The sequence below is a fragment of the Sander lucioperca genome, chromosome 11, assembly GCF_008315115.2.
Source record: "Sander lucioperca isolate FBNREF2018 chromosome 11, SLUC_FBN_1.2, whole genome shotgun sequence".
NCBI classification, from domain to species: Eukaryota; Metazoa; Chordata; class Actinopteri; order Perciformes; family Percidae; genus Sander; species Sander lucioperca.
The window spans coordinates 27641755-27668142 of NC_050183.1; the positions used below are offsets into that span (position 1 = coordinate 27641755).

Below are 26388 nucleotides of genomic sequence, written 5' to 3' on the forward strand. Positions count from 1 at the left end.
AGGAAAAGCACAGGTGTATTCAAAACCATTAATGCTGGCTGTATTCCACTTAGGAGAGGCCCTGGTGTTGTTCATGCTGACTCACTGAAATAGCTTACTGGGACACTTGATGAGCCATCGTTAAGGTTATCAATTTCAGCTGTGCTTTTCCTACTATGACAAGTCAAAATGTCTGCTGTGAAAAAGGTCCATTATACTGCTGCTCCATAGACCGTAAAGGCTGCTCGGCTGCTCCCCACGTGCTGCTGACGCGGGACTGTCAACCACGTAACGTTCCCGGACACACCCCGGTCAGTGACGTCACGTTGGCGTAGCTAGTTGATGAGAAACACCTGTTGTAAAACTATTCCATATACAGTACTTTGAGTCTCTTAAATCGGTAACAAATAAAAGTATTTTAATAACCGATATCTACTCAAAATTATTTAATGAAAAACTCCTGCTGTCAATATCATTCATGAAGCTTGCAAGTCTGTCACTTCTTTACTTATGTGTCTTTTAATTTGTTTGTTTAAATAATTACTTTCATATTATATTATTTGCACTTATGTATGTATAGTTTTATGTTTACGGACTGTGATGACTGAATTTTTGTAAATTGAATTAAAAAAATAAATAAATAAAACCTGTTGTAAATGTCACGCTGCTTAAAAACCTCCAGTCCAAAGAGAGCAGCACAGCAGCAGTTACATCTCCCTCTCATATTGACCGTTGATTTCACAACAGCATCACGTTTAAACTCAATGTCGCTAACTCCTTTAGTTATTTTTGTTCAATGTGAAGAAGACTGGAATTATTGTAGCTTTTGTTTTCTTTTGTTTTCGTTTCAAAACATTAAAAGGAGCAGCATTGTCGGCACATTATCTTGTCTTCATTTTGGCTTTCACTTCCAACAAAATATTAAAAAAAAACACCAGAACTACTACTACTACTACTGTTTTGGGAAATGAATTACCGTGAACATGAAATGATAGGTGCGATACCAAAGCTGATACATGGATGCAGCGCCAGCCACATATACAGTAACAGTAACAGTAACAGCAGTGCGCAGTGGACGCTAGGTGTCATACCTGCTTCACCTCTCCTTTCCCCGGCTTGATCCGAAATGTGACGGCGGGCGTTGCGGTTGTGGTTGACTGCTGTGGTGGCGCCATTTAGCAAGCAGATGAAGCCCGACTTTAACACACGGTTCAATCGAGCTGCCTGTAAACTGAGCGGCCTCCTTTCTCCTCAGAGAACCACACTTCCACAAACCAAGGAACCTTATAAATTAGGAAAGTACGTCGCAGTAACAGCGCGTCACCGACTGTACGGTTGTAAATGATATATTTTTTTCTTCTAGTGTAAACATAACCTACTTGATAATAAGCCATACAAAAGAGTTTTTATGTCATGGAGTTCTATAAATCAAAATACTCCAATTAAACCTTGATATCCTAGTGTGTTTTGGACACTCAACAAAAATAATATATCAATTGGCATCTACAGTTGGAGACATAACATCTGATAGTAATCCATCTTAAACACTATTATAAGCTGAATTGGAGTCAAGGTGAGTTGTAATATAGTGACATAGACTAACTAAAATGGAAATTTACCTTAAAATATAATATGAATTATAATATATAAATAAGGAGAAACCAGGATGCATGTTTAAAAAATAAAACCTGTTTGTGTTTATTCAACAGTGAAAATAGTGCATGTGTATTCTATTTTAGTAGAATAACTCAAAAATAGTATTTCTATTTACACAAAGTTCAGGCACTTGACGAAAAGTCTGCAGACAGCGGAGCACATTCCGCAATTTATGGCCGATGATATTATGTACAAAACAGGCTCAAGATTTAGTGAATTTTGCAGACAGCAGTTCCCAGAGGAGTCGGAGAGAAGCCCAGCGTAGTGCTTCAGCTGGATTACACATCACACAGGTCATGGGTGTCTCTGGGCAGCTGCGAGCAGTAAGTAGAAGGATCATGGGTAATGGAGTTCTGAGCAGAGATGTTATTTGACCTTTGGGATAGCTGGAGGATGCCTCCTGGAGAGAAGATTAAAAGATATTACTATACATGGTTGACTATACATGGTTTAACTGTAGCTTTCTTAATGGCAGACCTACCAAATTGTTAATAAAGATAATGTCTGATCCCTCATCATCATAATCTATACATCTAGTTATGCAGCAGCTAGCTCTACTGTGTGTTATAACACCGGCCAGGAAAATACCAGCATTTTGTCTTAATATGCCCATTTAATTCCTAAAATAATAAAACAATTCAAACAAAAGCAACATTTTAAAACACATGCTTACGCCTCCACAGCGGCTATAAACCTACGTTGGCCCTTTACTGAAAAGTTTTGAAGGAAAACAAATGTCCATGTTGTTACCTATTTGCTGACCCCTGGATTAGAGGCTTGTCATGAAAGATATGAAAACGTTTACATGGACAATTATGTGGGTTTGGCAGCGTTTAAAAGAAGAACAGAGAAAAAGGAAATTGGTGAATAAGGCCGAGGAAATAACGGTTATTAGAGATTAATATAATATAGGTAAGACAGCAGCTGGTTACAGAACTTGGAAGATTGGAGAGACGTGCAATTTAGCAAGGAGCTAATCCAAATGTTGGAGAACTGTGTAATTCATGATTCGCAGTTCCCTGTTCACAAATGTCCATGTACACATTTAAGGGTATCTTTATTTAGCAAGATTTTATTTCATTTTATTTGCCATACATTGTGATTGTTACAGAAGTCGTGACCTGTAGTGTCAACTATGGGGGAGAAAATAAAATAGACTTATAGAAGTAAGCTCATGCCCCACATACTGTATATCTATAGGGGAGAGAGAGAGAGATTGAATAAGGAAAATAGGCATAAGGTTGGATGGAAAGAGCCAGAAGAGGAAAGAGAGAGACCATGCGGGAAAGAACCTAAAGAACCATTTGAGAGCACAGAGGAAATGAGGCAGAAAGAAAAAGGAGAGACAGGCCAAAAGCAGGGGAGGAACCAGTGAAAGAAAAGAAGTGAAGAAATGTACAAGAAAAAGAAGTCGGGGGGGGTGGGGGGGAAGGGAAAATAACGGTTATTGCATGAGGGAAACTGGGGAGGGCAATAAAACAAATGCATGCTAGGAGAAAGCGGGAAAAGGGGGGATGGAGGACAGAGAGAAAGATGAAAACTTGACAGAGCGCTCAGCCTGTTGTCTCTGGCTCCAGTAGAAAGCTGCACAGAGAGAAGTCCTGTCTACTGAGGCTGATGGGAAAGAGAATATGAGAAACACATTTTCCAGCAGACCCCCACCCAGCTCAAATAACAACTCCCTCTTGCCCCTGTGCCTCTGTAGCGCGAGGTTTGATTCTGTGTATGTGAGTGTGTGTGTGTGTGTGTGTGTGTATGCATATATGCCAGTGCATATTTGAGCGGCAGACTGTAGGTCATCATAATGTAACGGGTCGGATTTCAGGCTGTGATTGTGTGGTTTCAGAGTCACCTTGGCACACTAGGTGGAGCACGGTTGGGCTGAAGGCCATCAGTGCTCGGGGAAGGAGTGTGAGCATGCACCCGAGGGACAGATGGGGCATGGCCTCGAACCACTGGCTTGCCACTGGTCACCGACTTTCTAGGGAGTGTCGGGCTGGGTGGAGAAGAGAACCTTAAGTGACAGGCATGGGGTGGCACAGTTTTGTTTACTGCATGCATCTATGCATCCCTGTAGTTTAACTGTGTATATGTGTGTACCTGGAGGGCTGTATCCAGGAGGAGTCTACAGGTGGAGGCAGAGGGGTGGTGCAGGTGGAGGTGGAGAACTTTGCGATGACAGCGAGCGCCTCCTTCAGGGCAGCGTGCTTGCGGAGCACTTCTTCCCGGTGCTGCTGCTGCTCCGGTGACTCATCCATCAGCGCTGAGCATTCTCCCAGAGCGTAGAGCTGGGCCAGGAGCTCAGAGCTAATGAACTCCTTCACCTACAGAGAGGGATTATAAACAGCTGCGACAAGTCAAAATGTAACTTTGTAATGTGATATTTTACTCTGATTTGGGATTATGGCTCTAAATTCCTAAAGGGGTGGTGAAAATCTTATTTTCTTTTACTTAGGGTCTCTTATTTCTTGTTTTTAAAGTCATTGGAATATGCTCAAATAGTGTTTCAAATAGTAAATTATTGTATGGTAGGCAAAGATATACAAATTCTGAAACAGATTTTTTTTTTTGAAGTTAAGAGTCTGGCCTGTATATCTTACGCTGTTGATCATGTGGTGCATGATGGTCTTTGGCATCAAGTCCTTGATGGTCTTATAGGTGATGCTCATGTAGGAGTCGACCAGGTTACGAATGGTTTCCACCTGACGCTCCAGCTGGGGGTCTGTGAAGTTTTCAGGAGCTCCATTTCCCTGGCCGTCCACCTGGGTGACAGACAGACGAGATGGAGTTGGGGGGGGAAATTGCAACATACGCTGTTCAGATTCTCCCTGCGGTTTTAACCAAGGATATATAGTGTAGTGTAATGTGCTGCAGTGACTGCTGAGGTAACACAGCTGATCATTTCATGTAATAATAATACAGATGTGTGAAGCAATTAAGATCGGTCTGATGTGCATTTCCATATCTCATTGTGTATTCTGTGCTTGCGACGAGAAGAAGCATAGAGCCTCTGTGATAGGAACAGGGAAAGCAGAATAGAGAGAACACATGAGAGGGAGGTAAGGAGGAGTGGGCAGAAGAAATAAAAGGGGGAGTGGGTGAGGGACGAGGAACTGCTGATTAGAAACAGACTAGAACACACACACACACATGTTGTAGTGACATCATGGGCCAAGAATGCTGTGCTGAAGAGCCAACGACAGAGCGAGATGGAAGGGGTGGGGGACTTACTTTTTCGCTTTGGCAGGGGAAGAGAAGGGGGAACATGGAGAGAAGGGTAAGGGGTTATGGCTGGGTTTTTAAGGTTAGCAAAGTCTACGAGTGCATCCGACGCAAAGGTAAGGTTCAGACAGGTGCAGCTCCCCACAGCTATGGTCGGGGTTGGGTTTAATTAGGTTGAATTAGGGGTCAGAGTACTAACAGTGACTTTCTCAGGGTAGACTCCGGCCTGTAGCAGAGACGCCTTCCAGCTGTCCAACTCCTCCTGAGAGTAACAGGCCAACTCCAGGCATTTGTAGTCCTTATACACGTTCCTGCAATTCAGCGCAACATTGTCAGATGTCTCTAAAAGCTACGCTTCCCGGCCACAATACAGAGTTATAAACACAGTACAGTTATACACACACACACAAGAGAGACTGACCCATTGAGAAAATACAGCACATACCAAAACCATCCACAGGTTGTGATGACATGTTATTACTGGTGTCTCTTACAATGTGTGAACATTTTAGTTGAGCAACGTTTTCAGTCATTTCTAGCCATCTGTCGTCTCTTCATTCTTACCATGTTCACTTCAAGTGGAAACAAAACAAGTCTTGCTCCACGTCTTGTGGGAGGAAAGGAAGTAGTCTCTAGTAGTACAAAAAAAAAGTGTCTCCTTTTAAACATTGTAAACTCAGCCACATGCTGTATCACTCAGTTTAATTTGGAATTATCTTGTGAGCTGTTATTTTGTAGATGATGCCAATCAATCACCTATTATCAGTTAGTGCGTAGTGTACTTAAAAGAGGACGTCAGAGCATAAAAATGTACCAAGACCACATGGATGATTTCGGTGTTTGTGTTTCTTAATACCCCCTCTTCACTCAGCTCTTGACCCACTTTGTACATGAGTCAAATGTTATTGGAACAAGGTTGCCTTTGTGTGTATCATGTGAAATCATTAAAAGCATTCCTTATGAGTAAACATACAACACACAATGAGCTCTAGGGTTAGATTCAGTATTCTCCAGTGAGATAAATCTAACCTGAGCTCGTGCACACAACTACCGACGATGAGGGAAAATATCATCCTTAAAAACAATCGTATGTCATTATAAGTATAGTTTCTTGTGTTTGCAGAAAAAATAATAATTAAGTGTGGTCCTTGTTACTAGCATGCATGGTCCATTTTGTAAAAATGATCAGAAATATTGTCACAGCCTGATATAATGCACATTATGTAGACCATTTTGTACGAAAGGGCCCCACCGTGTTGAGAACCACATATTGAACACAGGTCCTTGATGGGAAAAAAGGGTATAACAGGTTGGGCCAGTCTTCCCAAAAATGTGGTACGATCCTTTCAAAGATTACTTTTTGGGGCATTTTTAGGCCTTTATTTGGATAGGACAGCTTAGACTTGAAAGGGGAGAGAGAAGAGGAATGACCTTCAGCAAAGGGCCGCAGGTCGGAGTCAAACCTGCGGCCGCTGCATCGAGGAGTAAACCTCTACATATGGGCGCCCGCTCTACCAGGTGATGCTAACCAGGGGCCCAGTGGTACGATCCTTTTAAATGCAATACAGTATATACAATCAAAAAGAATGTAAAGAGAAAATGATTCACTGAATGTAAAGGACATAGAGACACACAAGCACTTGCAGCTAGGCAGATACGTATACACACATACAGACACAAAATAAATCAATTTCATCAGTTTCAACTGCTGTGCTTGGCATGCCCTCTCTAACCAAACCTTATCCTCTTATCTCCATCATCTATTTTCTCCATGTGTTTCATTCCCCAGCTCCTCTTCCCCCTCCACCTTTCCTCTCTCAGTCTTCCCTCTTCACACCATCATACCATCTCCGTGCTTTGGCTGTGGCAGCAGCACAGCAAAGTAAGAAACAAGCTAAAGATCTGGAGCAGGCTGTGGCCCATCTGTTAAACATTTTTATTTAATCACTCAGTTGTTTCTTTCCTCCTTTTGTTGTTCCCTTCTCACACTCAGAACACATAGCAATTAACCTCAAATATGCAAAACCTTTGTGTGTGTGTGAGAATGAGAGAGACAAAAAAAATGGAAAGGGGATAAACTACAGCAGCAGAGAGTGATACAGAAAGATCAAGAAATGGACAGTCAGTTTGTGAGCTTATGGCTGGGCTAGGATGGGTGAGGCTAATAAGTCAGGGCGTGGTGGCTAACAGACGGGGAGCCAGGCCAACAATGACAATACTAGAGTGCTATTACACTAAGCTCAGGACGCTAACATTCACATACACAATGGAGCACACATTAAAATTGCTCTTCACACTGATTTATTACTTCAACTTTTTTTTTTTCTCGTCCCCTTTGCTATCCTCTCCCCAGCTCGTAGCCAGTGTGAGTTTTTTTCACTCTTGAGGAATTTCTGCACAGATCCTTGACTGCTTTAGATTTGAAGAGTTTCCTGAGGTTTTTGATCATTGTCAGACAGGGACAAAACCACTGCAATGTCTGCCACACACACACACACACACACACACACACACACACACACACACACACACACAATTACAGAAAGAGAAACAGAGAGAGAAACAGAGAGTGTGCAGGAAAAGGGGGGGGGGGGCGCCATAGGACAGACTTTGACACATTCCTGGCCGATGGCTCTGATACTCTCTCACTCCCGCTTTCTTTCTCCTCTCAACCCTTCCAATTCTTCTTTCTCCCTCCCTTTTGTGGTGAGTCGAGCAATTCTTTCCAAACAAGAGCAGCCTCATCTCTGATCCAAGCTCTCTGGCTTTGATTAGCTGCTTAATGAGCCTGCCGTCGGTATGCTGTGGTCCACGCACACACACACACACACACACACACACACGCGCGCATGCACACACACACACACACACGCGCGCACACACACGCGCACACATACACACACACACGCACATACACGCACGCACACGCACGCGCGCACGCACACACACACACACACACACACACACACACACACACACACACACACACACATCCAGTTTGTCCGAATGCAGCACATGCTCTGGTACAATCAGCCAGGCTTTGGGTCAGCTCCAGCTTCTAAACACTCTCTCTCTCTCTCTCTCTCTCTCTCTCTCTCTCTCTCTCTCTCTCTCTCTTTCTTATTCTCTTTGTCTCTCTGTCTTCCTCAATCTGTTCCACAAACATAAACCCAGAAAACCATCCCCTCAAAAGCCTGGCTAATACTTGGAATAAAAAAAAAAAAAAAAAACTGCAGTACCCACTGGATATCCTTTCAGTTCCGGTGGCAAAGTTGAATGGAAGAAGTCAAAGGAAGGACAAAACACGACTCTCCTCCCTTTCCTTCCCTGACATGTCCACCCTCGTAAAAATATCACGAAAACGTCAGCAAAGTGGGTGACAAGAACACAACTCCCTTTTCTGACTCACGCACACACACAAACACAGGCCTCCAGCCACACACAAACAAACCTTAACTCGGTGTTGAAGATAGCAAAGACAAATTTGCTGGACCTAAAGCCCTTCTCCACATCTCGGAGCTTCAGGTTGTCCAGAGGAAGCATGTACTTCTTCTCCTTCTCCTGGAAAAGACAGATACAGTTTGACAGAGGTATGCAGAGTAAAATATGACATCATAGAGAGGTAACACAGGTGTTGATAGCAAAAAACAAAGGAGACTAAAGACAGTTCAGTTGGGGAATTAAGTTAAAATAGTTGCATGTCTGGTAGTAAATATGTTTTCAGCCTGAGAGCCAGAGAGGAAAAAAGGGGAGCCAAGAGACTTGAGCTGTAGAAGGAAAAGAGTGAACAGGAGATGTGGAACACTGTGCTAGCAGAGCACCTGAGTTCATATGAGATGATGTGTCTGCCTGTCAGACTGACTCACATTAACAGCCCACTAACTAGCAGAAGAGAGACAGTGGGAGAGAGGGAGAGAGAAGGGGATACCATAAGTCTATAGTCTGTCATCACCACGGGGACTTATGAATGACAGAGAACAGTTGGAGGAGTGGAGTGGCCAGTGTGAGGAGAACCAGACAGTATGGAGGCAGGGTACAGAGAAGTGAAGCAGGGAGGGAGGGAATGAGAGAAGGAGTACGAAAAAAAAGTGGGAGAGAGAGGCCGGGCCCACATGTGAAAGTCATTACTCAGACTCAAGCTCTAACACAACATTTCTCCTAAAGTGAAGCCCTTCCCCCTCATCTCTCTTCCTCGGCCTGCTCCCTCTTTCTAACCTTTGAGAAAGGGGGGTTCCAGAAAGGTTGGTTAGAAGACTGGGGTAAGGTAAAGAGAGGGAAAAGTATGAAATAGAAAGGTGACTTCTATAGAAGAGAGAACTAAAGCATGCCTGCAAAAAAGTGTCCTAAAAATCGGTGGATTTGTCTGGAATGGATGTTGTCTGAGCATTTGCATGCATGTGTGTGCGCTTGCACTTGAGCACGTTCACACAAATTTGAGATGCTAGTGTGCATCGTAGTACATTTCGGTCTTCCCTCTCTCAGTGCTCCCCTGAACCCTACGACTCTCTTCCTTCGTTCCTCTTTCCTTTTTTTTTTTTTTTTTTTTTCTCCAAAAGGGGCCCACTTCCTGTAACAGAGGCTGAAAAAAATGACAGGACGGGATTGGCGCTCATACAGCAACATCTGGCATCGCTTTGGACAGAGGGGGAGGAGACTGGAGAGAGTATAGGGTGCTCTGATGGGTTAGAAATAGAAAGTAGAGATGATGAAGAGAGGAAGAGGAGGGATAGAGGTGGACAGAGGCATAGAGGGAGATGGATTTTGCTAGAGTAGAAGAGGAAGGGTTGAGGAACATAGAGAGCAGGAGAAAGTGTGCAGGAGAAGTGGGGAGAAACTGCAGACCAGTCCAAAGTTGATTCCCCATGGGTCCCATCAACCCATATATGGCTGCTAAGTTCCTCCCTAACTCTCTCTCTCTCATTCTCTCACTCCCCGTATTTCCCTATGACTTCTCCGAGAGAACAGGCAGATCCCTAGCTGAATGAGTAAATGTGCCACGTCAAGACTGGATACTACGCCGGGACACAGCCCTGCGGACGCCCGACTAAAGATACACTCACATCTCCGGAGGAGGGACACCCATATGAGTGGAAGTCTGATGTGTGCGAGACCCCTCGCCTTGTGGCCCAGCACCGACACAGGATAAGAAAGAAGAGAATAACAGAGGAAAATCTTTTTCCGAATCCCCTCCGCCGCTGGCAGGACTGCTAGCTAACAGCCAGAGCAGGGAAATGGGAGGCCGAAGAGAAAGTTAGAAAGGGTCCTGCTCCGTCATCCCAGTGTTCAGACTACCTGTTCAGGATCTTACTGGTGTACAGTAGTCTGCACATTGGTTAGACTGTGCAAGGAAGTGCTTCAGCAGCAAGACTCAGGACAACGTGAAAACCTGCATGTACTCTACGCTGAGACAAATCTTGGGTCTAATATTCTCTGTTGTTTCTTGCTTAAATGGGTGCAAATGCCTTTATATGTGCATTCACTATCAGCAACTTTCAACTCTTTAAGTCGAGCGCAATGACATCCATTTTGTAGCATTTGTCACCCTGAATTAAGTGTCTTTGTTAATGGGGAGTGATATCTACGTACAAGGCAGAGTAGTTTACATGCATCTCATGTAAGCAAGAGAAGCTATAACTTGTGACTGACTGTTGTTTTACCAATACTTAGCTATAAACTAGCTTACTAATTTTTTTACACACATTCATTGTAGAGAAGCTCTAAACTAACAGATTTTTTTTTTTTTTTCAGAGTGCCTCTCATTGGGTATTTTGAATTCCTGCATGTGCATCCGTGTGGCAATATAACTCTTGTGTTCACAGATATCATGGCACTGTTTTGTGTGCGTGAGTGTGTGTGTGTGTGTGTGTGTGTGTCATATTCCCAGTGGTGTCATGAAGTATCATACATCAGAGCTGCTGTGTCTCCTCTTCCACGAGACCTAATGGATTTGAGATATGGAACAGGGCACACACACCTACACACAGAGGCGAGCATGTAGATTAAGTGTGTATACATGAGCCGTCTGTTTTTCTTCAGACTGCCTGGTGGAGCCCTGGCAGTTGAGGGGTAAAGGAATGTATGTCTGTTCAGTGTGCTGTGGAGATTAAACCCTAAACTATTATGCTGCAATCTCAGTTTAGGTACACAAAAAGGAGATACGGCCTAAACAACGTTGAAAAACTTGGAGCGTATATAGACGCAATGGACAGGGATGGAGAGGGGAGGTTGAAAGGGGTGAGGGGTGGGTTGGGGGGGGGGAGTATCTCTGAGAGAGACTGTGGAGGAGTTGAGAGGAGAGGGGGGAGTCAAAAGGGGAGGTCTGCAGTGTAGAAACAGCCATGTGGGATTTCTCTGGGCAGATCTTGGAAGCTGGTGTTTGGACAAAGCTTCAGATTTTCCAGCCAAGAATGTGCACAGTCCCAGGGAGACTGCCAACCACAGAGAGGGGGAGAAAGAGAAAGAGGGAGAGACAGAGAGAGGGGGAGAAAGGAGGAGGAAAAGGCGACAGAGGTAAAGAAAGAGAAAATTAAAAAAAGAGGTGGTCAGTATTCAAAGAAAAAATAAATGTCTGTGGAAGGTAGTGTGGGTGGGGAGAGTGAGAGCGGGAACTGCAAGAGAGAAGAAGCAGAAGTTTGGCTTGTGTGACTGTGCGTGTGCGCACACGCACGCACGCACGCACGCACGCACGCACGCATGTGGAAAGATAGATCTGATCTTCTGTAATAATATGGGTGACTGATTTTGCACTCAGGCCTTCCAAACACAGCTGATAAGACATCCAACGTAGTGAGGAGGTACAAAGATTAAACACAGACTAGTCCAACTGAATCAAAATGAGTTAAAGGTTTAGACTTTTATATTAGCTTCAAACCTTAGAGTGAAACATGCGTGTCTTATCGTGACACTCAGACAGCCAAAGTTGCTCTGATGTGGTCAACAGATATTTGCTCTCCTGTCTTTGTATTATTTTTCGCAGATGTGCTAAGTCTTCTTTGTAGATGACAGCGAAAGGAAAACCTATAACACTGTGTGTGTACAATATGCATGCCTGGGGCTGTGTCTGGGAACACTGTGTTCAAGAGATCCAGTGTTTATCTGAAAAGTGACTGTGTGTCTGTCTGAGCAAGTGTATATTTTTCTCCACTATTTGCATGCCAGTTTGTTTACATCAGACTCTGCATGTGTACTGTATACTGTATATACAAGTCTGTCCACTGTGTGTGTGTGTGTGTGTGTGTGTGTGTGTGTGTGTGTGTGTGTGTGTGTGTGTGTGTGTGTGTGTGTGTGTGTTTGTGCGTGCATGCATGTGTGTGTATGTGCGTGTCTTAGTTTGGCTTGGGGCAGCTCCAGCTGTGTCAGAGTGAGCCGCTCCAAATGCCTGAACTCCCAGAAGAGGAAAGAAAAGGGGGAGTAAGGGGAAGAGTGAGCGGGACGAATGGGGAGGGGGGGGCGTCAGAGGAATGAATGGGGGAAATGGAAGGGGCTCAATAGCAGGTCCAGGTGGCAGAAGAGAAAAGCAAGTTAGCTGGACAGAGAAACAGGTTTAAAGATGCTCTTTTAGTTATGCTTTTATTGGTGTCATATGTCACAAAACTTCCATAAAGACAGGGCCTGTCTGTTTAGTTTGATCCTTAACACGGCCTTGGAGCCATTTTAGTACGGTTACCAAGAACAATAACTTATTTGTAAAAAGATTCTACCAAACCACTAAATTCTGTAAAATATTGTCTGTCAAACAATACACAACTTAATTCCATCCACAGCAACACTGTCCAGCGTTTTTAACCAGATGTGAGTGTTTACAGGTACTTGTTTATGTCCATATGCAAATGTTGTGATGTGTTCCCCTCTTCTGAGCTCACTTCCTGCACTCTGCCCTTCCTTCCTACCATGACATTGACTGTGACAGGACGAGACTGTTGTGGTGTGTCTGCCTGTCTACACTTGCTGTGCAGACCTTCTGCTCCTGTACAGCAGGCACAGACAGGCAGACAGATGGCAGCCCCACTGACATCAGAACAGAGCGCCACAAGCTCTTCCGATTTACATCAATACATAGGGAAACTGTGGCAACAATATCAACAGATGAGGGATTTCCCCTTCTACTTAATTATCTCTCAACCTCTCAATTAACATGCTGTTTCAAGCTGAGATATGTGTTAATAAACTTGTGTTAATAAACAGTGTGCTGCTGCGTTGTGACTTAAGTATTTTCTTATTTATTGAGTTTGCGCTCAAAAAATGTCTCGGTGTGATCTATTTGTTTCAAGTGTGAGTGTAAATGCCTCACCTCATCATCCTTGAACCAGGACAGGCTCTCTGCACTGAGAATAAACCAGTATTCCTTGGCTCCACCTTTCATGATGCCGATGTTGCTGATGGTCAGCCAGCCCTTGCGTATGACCTGCACAACAGCCGAGGGTAAGGAAGGAGCTCAGATGGCGGGAAAGACAGGACCATCACAATGGCATTCAGAGAACAGATTGATTGAAAATGAGATAGCAAGGTATAACTCATACACTATAGAGATGTGCAAAGCAGGTCACACAATGAGAGTGGACTCCTGCTGATGAAAATAAGAGTAAACAGTTGACACGGTAGGAAAAACGAAAGGATTTTTGCAGGTTAGACAGTTGTGAGATATATGACATAGATTATGTAGCCATGGCCAAATCACCAAAACGTTTCACTAACGTGGACGTAATTGGTCGAAAAGAAGACTAGATGCACAGGTACACATTCAAAGTAAGCATAGAAACAAAAGTAACAACCCATATGTGGAAATAGAAACAGGATGCGAAAGACTGGAAGAAAGATGAATGTGTGATGAATAAGGGAACAGGAAGTTTGACATGACATAAAGATACCAAAAACTGACATAGACATCCTGCAGACTAGGAAAATATTAACATCTGCACATATTTATGAAGCAGCGGGACTGCAGAGGGAGTAAAGAGTATTAGTTTGAGACAGAGAGAGAATACTGCTAACTGTAACTGTAAGAGGAAAAGAGTTAGCAGTGTATCAGTTGCAGATGGTGAAATACATGATTAACAAAGCTACAACAAGCCATTTGCCAGTGTGCATGTTTGCTGCCATCGGTTGCATGCCAACCCACAACCCTTAAGCTTGAATCCTGCACACAAATATTTCCAGCAGAGGCAGCAGTGAGTGAATAGGCTTAAAGAGATTGGTCTCCTACTACGAGTCTGGAAGGAGGGGCCGCACCCTGGAGAAAAATAGGAGATGAGGGAGCAGAGTTAATGTTTTCGTTATATTGGGGAAATATTCCGGGGGGGGGGGGGGGGACACTGATATTGATAATTTAATAGATAACTACTATCAAAACAACATGAGGGATTGTGTAAATAACTTACAACATTTTTTAACTTCTTAAGCTGTGGTTAAAATGTACTGCTGTTCTCATCATCACACATGAAGGCTCCTGACTAAATCATACTGGGATCGTGTTTTTAATTATGCCTGCTTTCAAATGTGTCACATAAATATTATGTTACATACGTATTAATCATAACAGATTGAGAAAAAACACACACAGAAATGCCTCATTTTTGCTTGCCTGCATTCCTATGAGAAGCCAAGATCAACTCTGGTTGCATGATTGGAACCTAAATCCCCTCCAGTAAAATCACAAAATATCTAATTTGTCTGCAGCTGTGAATTCTGATTAATGTTGATTAATGTGTAACACATGGGATGGTGAGATTACTGGGGTAAGATAGATGGAAAACATTTACTTAATTTAGTGCACACTCAAATGTTGCGCTGTAGAGAACCAATGGCAGTAAAGTAACATTTTTGAGAGTTTACACCTTCAAATATAATTTCAGAAGAGCACACTGTCATGCACATACTCAAGTTTGTTTTGCTTAAAATTGACAAAGATGATTCTGAATAAGAAGGAGGGTAAACAAGACAAAAAGTGTATGTCCATGGCCTAAGGGTGATGGTGCTAAAGCAAGAATCTTTATGGTATGAGATGTTGGGATATCTTGTGGTATTTAGTTGGAAGTTAAACCTTCTGGTGACACTAACCCCACTCTCACCATCGGCACCATTGTCTCCCCATCTCCCCAGGCCCGCAACCTTGGCGTGATCTTTGATTCCACCCTCTCCCTTGAGCCCCACATCCGCCATGTCATTAAAACCTCCTTCTTTCACCTCCGCAACATCGCCAAAATCAGACCCTCCCTCACACCCCCCGCTGCTGAAAGACTCACTCACGCCTTCATCTCCTCCCGACTGGACTACTGCAACTCACTTCTCCTTGGCATCATATCACTTCAGTCCTATAACTCCACTGGCTTTCCATCTCCCACCGGATCATCTACAAAATCCTGGTCCTCACCTACAAAGCCCTCCACCATCTGGCCCCTTCATACCTCACTGACCTCCTCTCCCTGTACCAACCCTCACGGTCCCTCAGATCCACCTCAGCCGGTCTCCTCTCCATCCACAAGTCCAACCTCCGCAGTTTTGGGGACAGAGCCTTCTCCAGGGCAGCTCCCAGGCTCTGGAACTCCCTCCCCCAAGAGATCCGCACCTCTGAGTCCCTCACCATCTTCCAGTCCCGCCTTAAGACCCATCTCTTCACCTCTGCCTATCTGTAGCCCCACGCCCCCCTCCCGTTTCATCTGTGCCTGAATCTTGTTTTGTTTTGTTGTACCCTGCCCTGTAAAGCGACTTTGAGTCCATGAAAAGCGCTATACAAACTCAATTTATTATTACTACTGTAGATAGTAATTTTTCTGGGGATCATGAGTGTTTTTTTTTAATCAAATGTAATGGCAATTTATTAAATAGTTGTTGAGATATTCACTTTGACCAAAGTGTAGGGACCAATGAGCCGTATGGTGCCATCACCGTCTCAAATGCCCCTTGGTTAGCATGGACATATACAGTATATAAATGCAGTGCTATTAAAAGTCTTACATGGTTTCCTGCCATCACTGCAGCAGTCTTCTTGTTGCTTTGGTTGTACATCTGCTGGGCACTGACAGAGAGGAAGAGCTCATGTTATTTACTAGAATTAGAATTTATAGTTAACTTTATAGTTTAAAACTGATGAGGTTACTCACTTAGTGAAGCCAATGAAATCTTCATGTTTGGTATTTATGTAGGCAAGCTGTATGTCAATGAGCAACACGATCTGAATAGAGCAGACATTCATTAACTAGAGAAACACACAAAACTTAATAATCCAGTAGAGTTATCGACAAAACTAAATGCAATGTCCAGCTGTGTGTGAATGACCTGATCTTTGCATTTACTCTCTTGCTCTCGTATTTCAGTGGTTACAATTCTCTCGGTCTCATCTTGCAGTTTGGGAAAGGAACTGAGCTATAGAGGGGAAAACAGACCAGAAGTAAGACATGAGACAGTTTTGACACCCCAAAATGTACAGTTCATCGCACATGACACACACACACACACACACACACACACACACACATGTATACCTTGTTGATACACTGGTACACAGTGGAGATTAGTTCTTGACTGACCGTGTCTACAAATTGAATACACGGCCCCTTTAGCCTTGATATCTGTTTTTTGACAATGGCTTCAAAGGCCATATCAGGAGTGAACAGACCCGTCCTATAGGGAAAGAGAGGCGAGATGGAGGAAAAGCAAGAAAAACGCAAAAAAGGTAGATTGGCTGCAGCGATCAAAACATGTCAGTAACGGTAAAATTGTAAATGATTACATTACATGACAAAATTTGGCACTTTGCATTTTGCTCAGAACACTCTACTACACCTGACACCATGGATGTTCCTGATGGCATAGTTGATCTCCCGCCGCAGCTTTCTCTCATCCAACTCAATCTGAAGACAAACACAGTACACAGTCAGTCAGAGTTGAGCACTTGGCTGAGGTCCATTTCAGTTTAGCACCACAGTTTTTAATGCACATACAGTATTCATGCAAAAAAATCGATTCACATTCATATCGCGATTCAGGCTCTACCGATACAAAATCGATTCATAGAATACAAAAAAATCGTTTCATATATATATATATATTTTTTTTTTTTTCAAATTTTTAATGGCGTGTATACTATTGTCCTGAAATGAGTTTAGCTCAGCATTCCCAAAGATGACACTGCGTCGAATTCACACTGACGCCTGGGCCCTCTTGTCATAATCAAAAGAACGAGTGCAGCAGAAGTAGTTTAGTCGGCGCAAACAATGGCAAACCTCACAGAAAGAATGATTCAACCTGCTCCATCCTCATTGAAGGCGAGAGTTTGGGCACATTTCGGCTTTTATAACCTCGAGGGGAAGACGGAACTTGATAGGAATCATGCTATATGCAGGCTTTGCAAAGCGAAAGTTACGTATTTTGGAAACACCACAAACTTGAGAACTCACATGGTACGGCATCACCCGGAGATTAACATTAAAGACTCGCTAAACTCCCAACGAACTCTGAACGAAAAGCTCTTTTTATTTAACAGTTTTATTTTATACTTGAATTAAATGTAAACTTAGCACAAAAAGTAAGGAAATTTGTGTTTGGTAGATTATTTCTCTGTGGTAACAATGCTATTTGGCAATAAATCTTATACCGTTGGAAAGCCTGTTTAGTTCCCTTCCAAATGGTGCCCCATTTGTAAGGAACATGCATTTGTGGGATGAGCAGCAGCGCTGAGTATGTGGGTTGCGCCCATGAAAAATTTGCCAAATCTTCTCTGCCAATACCAAACAGCTTATTCTGCCATTGACCCATTTGGTGTTTGGTGGATTGGATGATTGAAGTTTGAAGAAACAAGACATATTGGCAATTTATTCATTTCACAAACAGGAGCCTCAGTAGCGTGTGGAAGAACCATACACAGCCACAACAGCCTGGCACCTCCTCCTCATGCTGGTCACCAGCCTGGTCACACACTGCTGTGGGATGGCATCCCATTCTTCAACCAGCATTTGTCGTAAGTCAGCCAACGTGGTTGTGTTGGTCACTCTGGCACGAACAGCATGCCCAAGCTGATCCCACAAGTGTTCAATGGGGTTGATGTCAGGACTGCTGGCAGGCCATTCCATCCTCTCCACTCCCACATTCTGGAGGTAGTCTCTGATAAACCTGCCCTGTGGGGGCGAGCATTGTCATCTTGGAGGATAGAGTTCGGTCCCAGACTGTGGAGATATGGGATTGCCACTGGTTGCAGAATCTCATCTCTAAATCAGGCACCTGATTGGCAGCACCTGGGGGTACCAGAAGCTCAAAACAAGTGTCAATAGCAACAGCAAAATAAGCTGTTTGGCAATGGCAGAGAAGATTTGGCAAATTTTTCATGGGCGCAACCCACATACTCAGCGCTGCTGCTCATCCCACAAATGCATGTTCCTTACAAATTGGGCACCATTTGTAAGGGAACTAAACAGGCTTTCCAACAGTATAAGAGTTATTGCCAAAAAGCATTGTTACCACAGAGAAATAATCTACCAAACACAAATTTCCTTACTTTTTGTGCTAAGTTTATTTGAAAGCTGGCCAAAGCTTGGCACTTTGCAGTTTTTAGTTGCAAAAGTTTTTATTTTTGTATGAAGACATATAAAGTAATATCAAACTACATTTAATTTGTTGTGTTTCTTTTCTTTTAAATTGTATGTCTACTGCAACCACATGGGAAAAGTAACTACATTTACATACTGTGAATCGTTTTTTTAATCGAGAATCGTTTTGAAACGAAAATCGATTTTGAATCGAATCTTGAGCCTAAAAATCAATATCAAATTTACGTGCACCCCTAGTATTCATGGAGCTACTGTATGACAAGTGCTACCTATGCACAAAACAAAATTCAAATTAAGAATCACACACACACACACACACACACACACACACACACACACACACACACACACACACACACACACACACACACACACACACCTTGACCAGTTCATTGGGGAAATGCTCATGGAAGATTCGGTTGATCCGGGCACCTCCTGACAGATTAACGGTGTCTACTTTGTCGCCCGAGCCCTCGATTAGCTTCTCAAAGTCCACAGCCAAGCGCTGAACTGACCTGGGAGACAGAAACACAGACCAGGAGAAACCCTGACATACCAACAATTTAAAAGACAACAAAAGAGTACAAACAGACACTTCCAGAATGATTGACTGACTGACTGTAGCAGTGTCTTGGTTCTCTGTCCAGGGTCATCAGGACTGAACTGTTTGCATTTTTCAGCCTCTTTATTCAAGTCCAGAAGCTGGCCCTGCAGATGAGTACGGAAGGCTGGCAGAGTGTCCCGGATGTGGTTTGTCAGTTGCTGCAAACAAACATAATGAGAAACAATACGATGTATTTACTTCTCTAGGTGTGTGTGTGTGTGTGTGTGTGTGTGTGTGTGTGTGTGTGTGTGTGTATTTTTAACCTGGTTAAGTATTCTTTGTAAATATGGGGTGCCCATGCTTTCAGCCATGTGTTTGTAGGCCGGGTGGGAAAGGAAGAACTTCTTCTCTGCAAGCAGGGCTGCCTTAATATCCTTTTTCACATCAATGTCCTTCTGACTGCGGTTCACCACCCCTATGTAACCTGGGGGGGGGGGGTGAGAAGGGAAATGAACAGCATGTGACCATTGTAAGGACGACAATGTGCAACAAGAGGAAGGAAGAATCAAGGACTCTGATGTTAGACAGATTTGACTTGCATTTTCTGACGTGTCCTTGGGAACTCTTCCCAGACCGCCATTTGTTCCATTAAGACTGTAGCATACAAGCAGGAAATAAATATGTTTGTTCAACAGCAAAGCATGTGATATCAAGCGGGCCGAATCCACTATTTAGCACAGTAATAGATGTAATAGCACCAGGCTCCTTATCTAATGCTTCAGCTCTATGCTGTTACTAGGGCTTCCATGGTTAATGCATTAGCACTGTAGGAGAAGCATGAAGGGGCCAGCACCTGGTGGTGCTTTATTCAGGCTCACACACACACACACACACACACACACACACACACACACACACACACACACACACACAAGCTATTCATACACACAAGAACAATTGTCCAGACATACACTCAAAAGTACTGCTGTGATGTTATTCAAAGTGCATAACCATCTTTCAACACATGGCACAAGTTAAAGAGATACTGCATACTGCATATGGATAAACAGAAAGACAGAGTCAGACAGAGACAGGGTTCATACACATTTTAACCAATACTTTTTCATGACTTTTCAGCAAATTTCCATGACTATGTATTCCTGAAAATGTCAATCGACATTATACAATAAGAATAAAAATCTGTGTTAAAATTTACCCTCAGAGGTTTAACAATAAAATGAATGACAATTTATGTGGTTCATAGTGGGAGTCGTAATATCGCGCCCCGAATAGAACGGTGAGGTTAGGACGACGTGAAATACATTTATTAATCACATATTATTATACTGTGTTAAAAAAAAAAATTCCATGACTTTTCCAAAACTTTCTGGGTCTTTTTATGTTTCCAAAACCTTTCCAGGCCTGGAATTTGCATTTTTCAAATTCCATAACTTTTCCAGGTTTTTTCAAAACGTATGAACCCTGCAGAGAGGACGAGGAAAAAGAATAGAGGGGAATGAGAGTTTGACCGAGACGGAGCCTCTGGCTGCTGACTCCATAATGTCAGTCCTTTACAAAGAGCCTCCACTGGGTGTAGTGTGACTGTATTACAGCTAGGTGGCTCAACACACAAAAGCACGTGCAAACACACATACTGTATGCCCACAAACACAAGCAGCACACCTCTGCGCAGGGGAAGCAACCTGTTCTCTAGAATGTTCCGGGCATCTGTTCCTTCATCCATCAGGTCCAGCTTAGTGATTACACCAATTGTGCGCTGGCCTGAAAAGAAGATGAAGAAAAGAGGACATTTTATAGCCTCCAAATGGGATTTCATAACCTGTGGAAATATGAATAATATATGGCAACCCCTTTCAACCTTTTAGACATTCATATTTTGAATGTAATAATGTGATCATTTATCCCTATGAAGACATTAGTGTGTAGAGCCTTATTCTCAGGACATAATGAAACCCCACAGACTTTACAAGCCCACCCAGGGCTTACCCTGTGGGTCAACATCTTTGGCCAGTTTGAGTGCATCAGAGTTGGCCAGGTCAGTGTTAGCTGGCGTGACAGCCAGGATGAGACAGTTTTCCTTACAGATGAACTGCATGATCATGTCTCGTATCTGGTACTCTATGTCTGCCGGCTGGTCGCCTACAGGCACCTTGGTGATGCCAGGCAGGTCCACAAGAGTCAGGTTCAGCACTGCAAACACACAGAAGAGTAGAAATAAACACACAGGTCATACATGTGTCAGAGAAATTGACCTTGGATATGTCACACTGAACACACACGAGTACACATTGTGTTACCGTGTGGTGAATAAATCCGTAGGTTGATGGGGACAGGGGAGATGCCTTTATTGGATCCTGTGAGTCTGCGCGTCTCTGCCTCGATCTCTTTGCGGATCTCATCAAAGTCTGTGAACTTCTTTCCCTTGCAATGGAAAAATTCGCCGTACTCTGAAAAAACACACAATGAGCAGGGGGGGAATCATCAGTTAAACAATGATTGATTCATCATAATTTTCTAAAGGATCTTGGAATATCACGCCTGCAACGTTTTGCTTTTAAAGATTAATTTGTTGGCCTTTAATAGATAGGATAGCTGAAGACAGGAAAGGGGGGAGAGAGAGGGGGGGATGACATGCAGCAAAGATGACAATTCCAGCACTGTCCCACCAGTCGGGCTCAGCCATTGTAAAATATCATACTGCCATCTGGTGGCAGCTTAAGAATGACATGTTCCAGCCTGCATGAGTGAATATGATGTGTGCCTTACCTACCAGTGTTAGCACTAAGCAGCTGGAGGATTAAAGGTCTGCGAGTGACAATTCCCGAACCCCGTGGAAGGAAGTCTCTGTTTGGGAAGAAAGACTAAATTGGAGAAGGATACATAAACACACACAGACACACACGCACGCACACTGCCACTGCCACTGCATTCGATGTCAATGCAATCTTGCATCTTAATCTGAAACATTAGCTTGACAGGCACCAGTTAAATGACTTTACATATTGTACATGCACATATAAGACCATTACACTAAAATGGTGTAACTTACAGTGGTGTTCATAAGTTTATGAACCCATGCTAAAGTTGACTAAAAAGAGGAATAAAAAAATCATCTTTTGGAAATTGATCTTAATGCCTTAATTAAATAAATGAGGAAAAATCCAACCTTTAAGGACACCAATTTTCTTTGTGAATAAATAAATGTTCTTCCTTAAAATACAGGGGGCATAAGTCAGTACATCCCTATGTTAAATTCCCATAGAGGCGGCAGATTTTGATTTTTAAAGGCCAGTTATTTCATGGATCCAGGATACTATGCAGCCTCATAAAGTTCCATTAGGAAGAGATTGGCATGGTTTTATTTCAGTTAGCCTGACAGCTGGTTTGATTTGCATTGAGAGATGATTTTATGGAAAGTACCCCATGCCAATCTCTAGGTATGGTGAAGGGTATGTGATGATGTGGGGCTATTTTAATTCCAAAGGCCAAGGGAACTTTATGAGGATGCATAGTATCCTGGATCCATGAAATAACTGGCCTTTAAAAATAAAAATCTGCCTGCCTCTATGGGAATTTAACATAGGGGTGTACTGACTTATGCCCCCTGTATTTTAAAGAAGAACATTTATTTATTTACGATACATTATTCATTCACAAAGAAAATTGGTGTCCTTAAAGGTTGGATTTTCCTCATTTATTTAATTAAGGCATTCAGATCAATTTCCAAAAGATGATTTTTTTTTATTCCTCTTTTTAGTCAACTTCAGCATGGGTTCATAAACGTATGAGCACCACTGTATAGTATTGTGAGCACTAACAGTCAGCTGTATATTGGTTGTATTTTAGTTGCCATACATACTATCCAAAACATCAGCAACTCGGTCAGGAAGGCTAAGAAAAGCTTTGCCATATGATCAGCCCTAACGGATATATAAAGACTAAAAGCTAAATATAGTGTTGACTATAAGGAAACCGAATGCACAGGAAAATATCCTCCTCTTTCCTAATCAAATCAAATTCAGGAAGTTTGTTTTACTGCATCCTGTCCCAGATGAAATAGCTGGCACAGTCCCCCACAAAAGGGGTGTAATAACATAATCATAGCAGAGACAAACAACTGAGTTGTGTGTTAAAATATCATTATACACAATCAGGAAAGCAAGCATTAATAGTGTCCTATAGTTTCTGGCAATGCCACACCTTCTACTGCTGTGGACAATACATACACCCCTGTGGACAATACATACACCCATGTGGACAATACATACGCCTCCTTTACTTAACAGAGCTCCACTGTCTTGAAACTCAGAAATGACTCACTTACTCACCAGCATTCTTTTCTGACAGGGTGGATGCACTTATTCTACTCCTCACGAACCGAATCGTCTTACTTGCATTTCATCTTTACCCATACAACAACACTGGTAATCATGATTAGTCTACATTATTTTAAGGCCCTTGAAGTCTGTTAAAGGTCAGAGTAAGATGTAAATTCAACAAAGCTCTGTTGAGCTCAGTTTTGGTTCGCGTACTGTACATTAATTTAAAGAATGCTGATTCCATTACGTTTTCAGGAGCCATGTTAACCTCCTCCCCTTCCTCGACACCTACACAGCCTGCAGTGAGATAAGGTGCTACACTGGCTACTGTCATACCAACACTGCCACCTCCGGCATCCACCACTTTAGACTAGCAACTCAAACAGCTAGTGCTGGGCGGAGACAGTGCTATATGAAAACAGTGATTTCAGCTGTGCATTGTAATTGACTAATTGCCTGAAGTCCTGGTTTCAATACAGTGGAACACAGATCTTTGTCAAGTCAAGTCCATTTCATTATAGTCCAATATTAGGCCTGCACGACTCAGGGGAAAATATGAATCACAATTTTTTTTTAGCTTGGAATTGATATCACGATTCTCTGCCACGATTTTTTTCTCATGAAGTGTAATGTTTATTGCACACGTGAACCATGACAAAACAAAACAAATGGGCAGTACCAAACACAGATTTTTTGTTGGCACCTATAGCACATTGCGTATTTAAGTACAGTAGGCTACCAAAAATAGTGACGTACTGTATAACACATTGAACTAAATATGGCCCTGATACAGGCTCTATCTGAACTCCTTGAACATGTCTTTACATAATTAAAACATGTCAATGTCAATGTCAAATGCTTCAATAAATTAATTGGAGAAAAAAAACAAAAACGCTCATTTAAAAATTAAATCGTGAACAGGGGTGAATCGAGATCGCGATTTTATAACGATTTATCGTGCAGGCCTACCCAATATCACAAATTAAAATTTGCCTCAGAGGGCTTTACAATCTGTACAGCACACAACACCCTCTTACCTTTGACCCTCGCATCGGATAAGGAAAAACTATCCCAAAAAAACACCTTTGTGTATTAAGCATCTCCCATGACTGTAGTTTTAGCATTACAAGCAAATAGCAGTAGGCCTATTATTACAAATTCATATTTTGTAGTATTTTATTACAATTAGCCAGGACTAATCAAATTGCACAATGGATTTTTTTGGTAAGACTTTCTTATAGCGTTGTCTTTCAAGTCATTCAGTCATTTAGGGTGACTTAAGTGACTTACTGTTTATACATATCTTGGTTACAGTCTTGGTCATTTATGGGTGCTGTTCGTAAGAAGTGGGTTTATAAGTGGAAACTAATGACTTTATTAATGTTTAGTAATCACTTACTGGATTGCCAGGTTGTGAAAAATGCTGTTGGCAGATGTTTATTATTTGCATTTGGTAGAAATGCATTTATAAATGTGAACTGATAGGTTTCTTGCTTTCTAATAGCCTTCAGAGCTAAAGTTATATACCCTGCTTCTTGTTGATGGATTTTGGTCCAGGACAGGTACCAAAAGGATTATTCACAACCTGGAAAACCAAATTATTAATCCATTAATTAAATTATTAATATTAACAAAGCCGCTAACAATTCATAACTTATAACTGATTCCCTGTTATATATTGTTCTTAAAGTATATTATTTACTGTCTTGTTTGTCAAGCAACTCTATTATGTTTACATTCTTGTCTATTCAGTCATAGTTAATATTTAATAATATTCAATCCCTGCACTGTTCACTTTTGCACTACCACCATTGCATACACTACCATCCATAGCACTTTATCATGGTCATTGCATCACACGGTCAGACCATACCAGACCTTTGTAATCACTTCACACATTTTTAACTCTTTAAATTTCTGTGAGTGATGTTTATGTATGTGAGATATGTGTATGTATGTTTGTTGTGTTATGGTTGTCTAAGCTACTGAATTCCTAAAATTTCCCTTTGGGATGAATACAGTCTATCTATCTATCTATCTATCTATCACAAAACGATAAAGGGTGCTTTATTAAAAAATGGCACCGTTTGCCATGTAAATCTTATCCACCTAAAGTAAGTACAGTTAACAAGGGTTGTGTTGATCATGTTGCTTGCTGTACAGTTCATTTAGAGTTCATTGTGTCTTACCTGCCCACAAAGTTTTCCAGCACGGAGCTCTTGCCTGCGCTCTGGCCGCCCACCACAGCGATCTGCGGCAGGTAGAGGCTGCAGCTCTGGCCCACGCTGCTCAGGGCATCTTGAAGGCGGTTGACCAGCGGGATCAGATCCTCCATCCCGCGGTTGCCCATCGCAACGGAGCAGCAGGGCTACCCGCCCAGCTCCTTTAAATCCTGTTTTAGCTACTCCGGTTCTACACTACACCCGTCGTTAGAGTTTCTACCATAGTTAATGGTTACTTACAAGTGTGCCATTTTCATGACTGATATGTACAAAACCTAAAAATAATACTCTTCTTGAAGGACGGTGCCAACTTTACAAAGCTCCGTAGTTAACTTTAGCAGCGGGTACGTTACCGTTAGTGTGGTTTCGACAGTTATGTCCACGTTTGTACTCACAGACCTCAAGTTTCCGAAAACAGTTCGCTATAGACATTTTTGTTGTTTTAAAACTCCGAATGTTCGCAGTATGCCGTTTCCCTCTGGATACATTTTCGAAGCTAGCCGCTTGTCGCTGCGCTAACTTTGGTCCACGGACAGGGTGCAAACATTCTACTCTGACAGCTAACGGAATCAAGTTTTGCGCATGCGTGGCAATCACTCGGCAATCCCCTTATGCAGAGGACAGATAAACTTCATAGCCAATAATGAAAGTACACTGATGTATCAGGCACCAAGCAAACATTCACTCCTCTAGCCGACAGCTATTTAAAATCCTACGCATCTAGTGTGGGTAGGGCTCCGCTGCAGCCCTATAAACACTGCAACTAGAACCAGAGAGTAAGATTCATCTACTGTAAATAACACTGCTGCATTCTTTGGCAATGAGGGAGTGAGCACCATGTAGTACACTGGAAAACCGAAGCAAGTCAAGTGAAAGAGAAACTG

General features: G+C 42.6%; 1 protein-coding gene and 1 long non-coding RNA gene across 7 annotated transcripts; one reads left to right on the top strand and one right to left on the bottom strand.

Annotated features, from left to right (window-relative positions):
• The first annotated feature begins 275 nt into the window (after nucleotides 1-275).
• LOC118496271 lies at nucleotides 276-5832 on the top strand. The gene is made up of 3 exons (XR_004898816.1): nucleotides 276-357; nucleotides 2627-2630; nucleotides 5822-5832. It is a non-coding gene; the product is annotated as an uncharacterized LOC118496271 (long non-coding RNA).
• Nucleotides 1653-26344, bottom strand: dnm3a (dynamin 3a). 6 transcript variants are annotated; one of them, XM_031311689.2, is made up of 21 exons: nucleotides 25472-26340; nucleotides 21734-21807; nucleotides 21261-21410; nucleotides 20950-21153; nucleotides 20626-20724; nucleotides 19266-19426; nucleotides 19018-19160; nucleotides 18778-18913; nucleotides 16639-16706; nucleotides 16383-16476; nucleotides 16132-16218; nucleotides 15957-16027; nucleotides 15811-15871; nucleotides 14060-14086; nucleotides 13148-13261; nucleotides 8309-8418; nucleotides 5057-5168; nucleotides 4236-4397; nucleotides 3736-3959; nucleotides 3488-3631; nucleotides 1653-2035 (listed from the first exon to the last, which is right to left on the bottom strand). In XM_031311689.2, exons 1-21 carry the CDS (start codon nucleotides 25630-25632, stop codon nucleotides 2002-2004), a joined length of 2436 nt encoding a protein of 811 aa, XP_031167549.1. In that variant the 5' UTR covers nucleotides 25633-26340; the 3' UTR covers nucleotides 1653-2001. The 6 variants fall into 6 exon arrangements, 5 of the variants coding, with proteins under 5 accessions (XP_031167549.1, XP_031167547.1, XP_031167548.1 ...); XM_031311687.2 differs by having other exon boundaries at nucleotides 16338-16476; nucleotides 25472-26338; XM_031311688.2 differs by lacking the exon at nucleotides 14060-14086 and having other exon boundaries at nucleotides 16338-16476; nucleotides 25472-26338.
• Nucleotides 26345-26388: the final 44 nt, after the last annotated feature.